General features: G+C 44.1%; 1 protein-coding gene across 1 annotated transcript; it reads right to left on the reverse strand.

Moving 5' to 3' along the window:
• Window positions 1-3,100: 3,100 nt before the first annotated feature.
• Window positions 3,101-7,295, reverse strand: LOC123062922 (abhydrolase domain-containing protein C22H12.03). The gene is made up of 13 exons (XM_044486612.1): window positions 7,016-7,295; window positions 6,058-6,204; window positions 5,948-5,974; window positions 5,662-5,752; window positions 5,479-5,522; window positions 5,290-5,388; window positions 4,644-4,701; window positions 4,509-4,561; window positions 4,299-4,400; window positions 4,120-4,185; window positions 3,859-3,983; window positions 3,608-3,779; window positions 3,101-3,521 (listed from the first exon to the last, which is right to left on the reverse strand). Exons 1-13 carry the CDS (start codon window positions 7,142-7,144, stop codon window positions 3,438-3,440), a joined length of 1,197 nt encoding a protein of 398 aa, XP_044342547.1. The 5' UTR covers window positions 7,145-7,295; the 3' UTR covers window positions 3,101-3,437.
• Between the last annotated feature and the right edge of the window lie 1,830 nt (window positions 7,296-9,125).

Genomic DNA, 9,125 nt, shown 5'->3' on the forward strand with positions numbered 1-9,125 from the left:
ATGCGTTGAGCTTCCAAATGAACGTACGACGTACCACGCGCTTATATACCAGTGAGAGGTCAACCCACAAAACGAGTTGACGCTGCATGCGGAAGGATCGAATCGGGTTTGAGTTTGACCTTGTGAGCTGTGAGCGGTGCTAATACAGCCGTGTGGTGATATTTGTGGTCGGCATGGGAGCAACGGGGTCAAAATCTTCAAAGGGTCAAACCATTTTTTATGGTCGTAGTATCGATCGTATGAACACGCATGTGGTGGTAGGCTCCCCAAGTCGCCATCAGATTCTGTGGGGAACCCTCTTCTCCATCGCAGTTACAGGCTGCCGTCTCAAGTTCCACAATATTAGTTTGGAGAATTAATGGGATTGACTTTTAGCTAAAAAGTTGCTACAGGGCATGCGCGTATCCTTAGGTCGTCAATTTGACCAACCTAATGCAAGTCATATATTACAACAAATATATCAATATAAACTTCAGATGTTCTATTTTCAAGCAGTATAATTTTTGTGTTATAGGAGTATAGTTTATATTAGGGTGATAAAATTGCCAACCTAGGTATACGCGCAGGACTTGTAAACTGAAACGGACGGTACCTTCGTCCTGACTTATTGGCCCTCTTTGTAATTTGTGTCAAATTTTGATCAAATATTTAACTAACAAAATGTTAATGCATGTCAACAAAAAATATATCGTTTATTGTTGGATTCGTATTTAAACATAGTTTTCAATGATATAATTTTTGGCGACATATGCACAATCATTTTTGTTAATTAAATCCATGGTCAAAATTTGACACAAAATACAATGAGGACTAATAAACCAGAACGGAGGTAGTAATATAACCAGTACAACATAATTATGTTCATAATTCTTGTTGTGATTTTCTTGTTGTAGTTTAATTCAATGAACAAAAGTTAGTTCATTGAATTAAACCACAACAAAAATTATGGAACAAAGGGAGTACGCAATTATTTTATTTTATTTTTGTATAAGAGTGTTTTGGTTAGCGCCTATACTGCTTAATAGCATATGGTCTTTGGTCTTTTCAGAAGAAAAAAAATAAGTATGCAAGTATTTTTTTAATGATCAGACTAATGGTGTCTCATCTGTCCAAAAGATATTAGACGTGAGGGTTGTGTTTTCCATGATCTATCTTTAACCAACAGTTTGTTCAACAACATGTGAATTGCTAATCCAAAATCACTGGTTTTGTACTAGAAAGTACTTTAATTTTTATCCTAAAAAGTACTTTAATTTTTTTAAATATTTTTTTATCAGATAAGGTAAATTGAGTTGGTCATTACGTTAGTCCGAGTGTAACTTTAGAAGAATTTGTGTGATTTCACGTTTGCTAAACTTTGAGCAACTAAATAAATCGGTTTAGTCGATTTTGTCATAGAGACGAGATAACGATCAAGGTTGCGACGATGAGGCCATGGTGTCCCCTGCGAGGGCTCGCCGGAGGAGGGGACAACGGGGCTCGTCGGGGAAAGGACAAGCAGGGGGTTCACAGGTGCGGGTATAGGGGTCGTTGGTGGGCAGGGTTTAGAGGAAACTCGAGGGTGTAGTTGGTGAACAGGGCCAAGTTGCAACGTGGTGCCAGTGGTTCAGCCTACAGTAGGGGGGTTGGGGGAGAAGCTTGGCTAAAGGAGCAAGATGAATGGCGACAGTTGGATTTCAATCTAACGGTGCGGGCAAAATGGATTGTTTTTTTTCACGCAACTGGAAAATAGGTGCTACCTTGTGATTTATTATTTTTTATGGAGAAATTGTTACAGTAATTTTAAACATTTATTTGACAGAAGAAAAGAAAAGGATAACATACACGTTGCTAAATAATCTTTGGCCACCCTAATTTTTTGTGGATAGTGAAACCGTAATTTCTAAAATTACTACGAGTGTATACGTGCGTTGTGACGTGACCAAATATTTTTTTAACACAATATAAGACGATCATACGAGACAAATCTTGATGCAAAACAAATACTCTAATTTGGATCGGAGGGAGTAGATAGGCTTTACCATAAGAAATAATCTACTTATGGGCCGTGAATTTATTGCTATATACCGGCGGTTGATCTGATTTATTACGTTATCAAAAAATTGATTGCTGAAATTCAGAAGGGGATGGAGCACCAGGGAAAAATAATGGAAGGTGAAAGGTTGGACGAGAAGGAGGTGGTAAGAAAAGTGAAAAATGAAACCTTACATTCTTTTTAAGTAGTAGAGATAGAGATACCATGGCTAAGTTAGCATTGCGGTGCCGATTATCCGGTCAGCTTTTACCAATTAGTGTTTGCTTAATACATTAATCTCTAATTGTAGACATTTTCTCACGACAAAAACATAAAATAAGGGCCCATTCTCTTATTCCTTTTTCAAGGAACTCATTCCTGGTCCGTTGTGACTTGAGTGGCATCTCGGCACCGTTTTTGTATGGTGGTCGGCTTTGTCAGCGACGGGACATGAAAAGCAGAAGCACTCACTGCGTAGCCATCGCTGGGCAGGGCGAGCATGTCTCGAACATGAAACATGCCGCCCAAGACAGAACCGTGGCTGTTACAAAATTAAAGCAGCAAAGGTCAGGTCAATTCCGTCCCATTCTTCAACCGGACCATCCTCTTCTACTTCTACTATCAAGGATGGCCGCTACGATTACACAAGGGACAAGGCTGACAAGGCGATCGGCTTGAGTGGCAAGCGACCAAGACGGCAATCTGCGTGCGCTCGTTTTGAGGCAGGCCGACACCGAGCACGTCGACGTCGGGCGCGAGGCTCGCCACTCCGGGCACGTTTACAATCGTTTTCCCTGGCGACGTAAGCTCTGACGTTTTCAAGTGTCCACACGCACGTACACGGTTGGGCTTAATTTGACCTTTGAAACGGTCCTGGTTCGCTCCTTTTCCATGCAGGACTGCTCCGGAGAGCCACCGGGTCCTGGCTCGCCGTTGTTGAAGGGCACCGACTTTCAGGTCGGACAGCAGCCGCTCGTGTCGTGCTTGTGCGCCCAGAAGTAGGTCCGCGACGAATGGACCCCACCGGCTGGTCATCGCCGGCGAGGACTGTACACGTAGCCGGCACGGCCTTACTTACAAACTGCCTAGCTTCCAGTTCTCCACCATTTATACGGCGACTGGTTTATCCAGTGTATGACGAGACCGATAATTACATGTTGGTTCTGTTACAGTACAACTGCACCCCCGACTGTATGTTTATATACACGGTGCATGAAACGAATGAATGAACCAATGCGCTACCACGCCGGTGATCGCGGTCGGCTCCGTCGTCGCTCGCCCGCAGTTTGCTTTTTACCTCTCTTTTGCGATTCTACAAAACTGGAATGCAGGCACTGGGATGTGATCCATATGTATTGTTGTTCATGGCAGGCCCGCCAGCTTAAAATAGAGATGTGGCGGTGCCGTTCGGAGCTCTGTACCCTCACTCCCGCCCTCTTAGGCTGGTCTCGATGCGGAAGGTTGACGAAAGGATTCTGAAGAGCCCGTCAGGGTTATCTGCGTGAACCTGAAAGGGGACGGTGGATCCAAAGTTAAACCTCATTTGCGAAATGCCGCAATAACTCGGTTATTACAGGGAGGCAGCGTACATACCCAGTGTCCAGCATCTTCAAGCACATGCATTTCAACTCCCCCAGCCTCATCGGCAGCCACCTCCTCCGCGGTATGAATTCTCTGAAGGTCTTCAAGGGCCCATCTATGCAAACTTCTTTCAGCCTTGAGGAAATTAATGTGTACCCCGCGCGGTACGTTCTCTACAATCCTCCTGCATGGTGGATTCAGTTAGTTGCCCAAGATGGTTAGCAGATTTTATATTGTTCCGTCAGGCACTGGTGATTATTTACCATAGGTTAGTGTCTTCATAGGACTTGTACATCTCAGAGATGCCATTTAAGTTGAATATCCATGAGTAGCTTGTAGAAGATCGTGGTCCTGATGGGCTGCTCCGTCGGAGATTTGTTGCCACCCACTGCACAAGGAATCAACAGAGCACTGAAATGCCTTCTCTTTCATTGTATAAAGTGAAATCAAGCAGCTCTTTTAGACCAGTAAAATCAAGTAAATTTGCAAGGGCATCTCAACAAAAGGGTGATGTACAAGCATACCCGTGCAACATCCACAGAAAACTTTGCTTTAACTAGAGCATCAACAACTTCCTGCTTTGAATTAACCTGGATTTTTAATGGCAAAACACAAATAATGAATCATAAATAAGACGTTTTCCAGACTAGAACTAGAATGTACTTCCACAGTATAAAAGCATAGATAGTTCTAAAAGGCCAACCTGCACAGGCATTCTTCTGAGGAAATCAATAAGTTCAGCGGGATGATCTTCGCCATCTAGCCCAGAACGAACTTTGCCAGGAGTAGCATCAAGAACCCATACCTTTAATGAACAGAATACACAGAAGAAATTTAGCTCAAAATATAATTAATAATAGTTGGCATTCCATTATTGCCACTCATATAACACGGAAAAGGTAGTTAAGCTTACCCTGACAGGACGGGCAAGTGGTTTTGCAGCTTGATCTACCATACTCAAAGCCACTGCAAGCACAATTAGGTAGCTGGACAGTTATGGAAGTGCGTGGCATGTCAGATAAGAAGATGCAATAGGAACAAGAAAAACCTTTTCCACCAAAGCTGTGACCAACCAACACTCGAGGAGACAGCCTGAGTTGCCCTATCTGTTGTATTTAGACAAATTAGCATTGTGTAATAAGTAAGATAGATAAAAGAAATGGCAGGTGAACTGAAAGTGAAAGGTGAACACTACTTAGATATTTTCCACTGAGAAATAAAACACAGTAATAAATACGATTTAAGCAGGTGCATTGCTTGCAACAGCTTCATGCACTTCATGGCAATTGCTCCAAATCAGCAGAGATTAATCTGTATTCTATATCATGTAGTCATACTTCAGAAAAAACATATGATCCACATGTGATGTTACCATGTCTCTTACAGCTTCACTAGTCATAAGTAATGTCCATAAGTAAGCTAGTTAACATATATACTGTGGCATCAAAAGCCAGGTATGCTAATAAGTCGCTAAGCACTTTGAAATGGTGCCTACCTCACAGTGTATAAAGCTAGATGCACAACACACATATAGACAGATATTACTCAGAAATAAATGTAGTCTTTCACTCTTTTACGATGTTCTTCCAAATAAGCTACATATTCAATTTATAATCATACTGGGTGTACCAAACACATTTAGTGTAGATATTAGAAGATAAAATAGAAATTAGCTATGAGAAGAAAATACAAACCAGCTTTAGAACGTCAAAAGCAGTGGAAGCAACAGTGTGTGGTCCTCTTTTCTTAATTGATGCCGAGTCACCGTGGCAACGCAAATCAACCAAAAGAAACTTCAGGAAGAGAAGTCAGATTCAGTTTTCTTTTTTGGTGCCGTAGTGTGAAGTTGTTCAGATCATTAGCAGAATTTTAGATATACTGACCTGCCACATTGGAAATTCCTGAGCTAACCTCTTTGCAAACGACCCTTCATGACAAATATAGTTAATTAAATATAACCTCATATCCTTTATTGAGCCGAAGCTTCTTTAAAACATGTCAAAGCATTTCACTGATTTGTAAAATTGAACGAAATCGCAACTCAGACAATCAGAATGCTCATTTACCCCAGTTTTTCCCGCTCCCAAGGATGCCATGAAGGAGTACAGCTGTTGGTGGATCAGGTATTGATTTGTCCATAAAAGAGTTCCATTGTACCTGAGGTAATGATTATGAATAACTTGAATTGTGTCAGAACATTTCAAGCAACTAATTATAGTATTACCTCCGTCCCAAAAAGCTTATCTTAGACATCCGTATCTAGATAAATCTAAGACAAGCTTTTTGGGACGGAGGGTATATAACACAATTTAACAACCAGTGATAAATCACTGATGTGAATGCAACACTTACAAGGTTCCCTTGAACCAGTTCATAGGCCTGTAGGGAAAGAATAGAAATCATTAATCAGGATTGGGTGAGAACCATTAATCACACTATTTCAAAGCTTCAAGCTTCCTTACCAGAACTCCAGCATGCTTCTCAGCCTCAGGCTGGTAAGCAATCTCTGCGTCAGCCAAAGCCACCTGAGCGCAACGACAAGGAGAGCACGCCAATGACCTTGAACTAGACATGGTCGATATCAACCGGCCACGACTACAAACAGTTTCCTAACAATACAAAACATAAGATCATAATTAAAGTTCAGAATGTTGGTGTAGTTCAGAAATTAACCATTATCTAACCAGAACAATGAAATTGTATAACCGCGATTTGAATTTCAGAACGTCTGTGAAAATGCAAGAAATTGATAGTTAAATTAGCAGTTGCTGCACAAATTAACAGATCATGCAGGTTCCACATTATGAATGTTAGTTGCTTTTACAAGTTGAATTAGCAGTTCCCTACTTCAACGTGTATTTTGTTTGGTTACTAAGCATGCCATGGCAACGGCACAGATTGCAGCTACCAAGTATCATTACTCACTCCTACGCTAAATAGGCCATGTACAACTAAAATTACACAAAAATCATATCGGCAAGGGCCATAATCAATGGGTCGAGACGGCTTTTGAGCTTTCTCGGAGAATAAAAACAGTGAGGTCCATGAAAAAGGTTCGATCAACACAAGCAATTTTAAACACTCTAGTGCGGTAGTGAACAATCACAAACAGGGATATGGAGTAAACCATAGACATTGATATGTCACACAGTAAGAAATGTGCATCTATCACTTGAAGCAGAAACGCATTCCTTCAGTTGCCCCTGATCGCATCTACATTGCGTCCATCGCCACCCGCCGCCGTATATCCTCACGCCCTCAAAATTGCACCAAAATCTCGCATCTAGCTCCAGTCAGCCAACGCGAGGCGACAGTTCGAGTACCCGTAGCTCCACGGCGCATCAGCCCCTTGGACTACGAACTGGCCGAGTAACCTAATTGAGGACGATTCGATCGCCGAAACCAGCTGAAGAACAGTACCTGGCGGGGGAGGGGCCACGACGCGCGAGCCCTGGTCCCCTGCCGCGGCGGCGCGAGGCCCGCGGAGAGCGGAGCCCTCCTCAGCTCCGCGGAGAAGGCGCGCGGCGGCGGTGCGCCGGCCGCCGCCATCAGATCACCGGCGAGTGGTAGGGGTGGGAGCACCGAGGGGGGCGAATTGTTGGTGTGTCCGTGGGCTTGCCGCGTCACCGCAATTAACGAATTAATCGTTTTTGTTTATTCCGCCGTGGGCGAAGAAAAAGCTAGAGGCGGAGAACCCAAGGATCGGGAGAGAGGCTGGCGTGTGGGGTAGGTGGCCACCTGGTGTCTCCTTCCGTCGCTGACGGTGGGTCCTTTACTGAAAGGTCCTGCGTGGCTGGGCGCCTGTGTACTGTGTGTGTGTGTGTGTGTGTGTGTGTGTGTGTGTATGTTTTCTTTTTATTAGGGGTAGCACTGTGTGGTCTGAGGAACAAGGGGCCGTGACCTGTATGGATTCTGTTCAGCGGGCCGTGAATCGCGCTTCCCACCTCCGCCGGGCCATGCTAGGCCCAGCACCTATCACGTCCCTACGAAAAGAAGGCGAAAAAACCGTTCAAAAAAGAAGAAGGCGAAAAAACTAAACCCATGGATTTTTGAGTTTCCTGCAATGATGATTGTAGCTAACTAGCTTGAGTTGTCTAAAAAAAGCTAACTAGCTTGAGATGAAGATAAACGCGAGGTGCAGCGGCGGCGATCTGCAAGGATAAAAGCGCCCATTTCATAGGTGCATCCGTTGTCATCTTCGACGGCCTCATGGACCCAGCTATACTGGAAGCTCGAGCATGTAACGAAGCATCGTCACTTTGAACCGATCTTCACTTAGATTCTATTTGTGTTGCTTCAGACTGTGTGGAGGTGATAGCGAACATTGAAACTGGTGCTCCTTGTTAATATGTTGTCATTTTGAAGGAGATCAAGCATAAACGGAGGTACTTTCAGGATGTTCAATTCATCCACGAGAAAAGAAAACATAATGGAGAGGCGCATGCACTAGCCAAAGTAGCTTATTCTCTTCCTACTAGGCGCTATATGTGGTTTTTTGTTTTATTCGATATTATTTGTACCCCCATGAACATTGATATTTAATAAAAGGTGCAATTTTAAAAAAACAATATACACACTTTAGGGGTTGGGCATCATGTGTGATTAGGCCAACCCTGAGATCTTCTCTTCGTTCGTGTAAACATTATGATGGATTAATAAACTGTACAAGTTTGTCCCAAAGAAACTATATACACACTAGGTGGCTTTGTTTCCCTTCAAAAAAAAAAACTACGCAGCTTTGTAACATGGCGTTGGTATATACCACTGTCCACCCAAGCACTAAGACTGGGCCGGCATATTTTTGTGTATATGCGAACCAACCTAGGGGATGGTTGGGTGGACAGTGGTATTCCCCGCCCACCAGGGTTCAAGTCCCGGTGCTTGCATTTATCCTGGATTTATTTCAGGATTTCCGCGATGCTTTCAGTGGAAGGAGATGTTTCCGTCGACTACGAGACGCCTACGGTGACTAGTAAAATTTCAAGATAATATGCCGGCTCAGTCTCTTGGATTTCCCGGTCGCAGTGAATATACAACAAACATGACACCAAGGGTGAAACAGAAAGGAACGGTTTGCAGTGATGAATGCTAAGTGCCTTAGTGGAGCTGCTATCTGCGAGACTGGCTTCCAGGCACTAAGAAAAAGCGCTTGACCAGAGCATTACTAGTAGTACCCCTAAACTTTCAAACCCTTAAAAATAACCGCTTTTTTTCGGATTGCAATAAAAAAAGCAAAGACTAGAACCCCTAAATCCTCAAACCCTCATAAAAAAGTAAAGGTCCAACCCTCAAACCCAATTTCGAACTGTAGAAGTGAGGGTTGGAGGGGGGCGCTCGACCCCAGCCCGAATTCCCTTCCCCCGTCACGCGGGAGGGAAGTTTCCCGTCCCCAACCTCCCGCCTCCTCCCTCCCAAGCCGCCGGCCGGCCCCCCGCCTCCCCTCGACGCCGCCGTCGTCCGCCCCTGCACCACACTCCCCGCCGCCGGATCCGCCGTTCCCCGCCGCCTCCCGTCCCGCGCCCTGGCCCCC

The sequence above is a fragment of the Triticum aestivum genome, chromosome 3A (assembly GCF_018294505.1).
Source record: "Triticum aestivum cultivar Chinese Spring chromosome 3A, IWGSC CS RefSeq v2.1, whole genome shotgun sequence".
Taxonomy (NCBI): Eukaryota; Viridiplantae; Streptophyta; class Magnoliopsida; order Poales; family Poaceae; genus Triticum; species Triticum aestivum.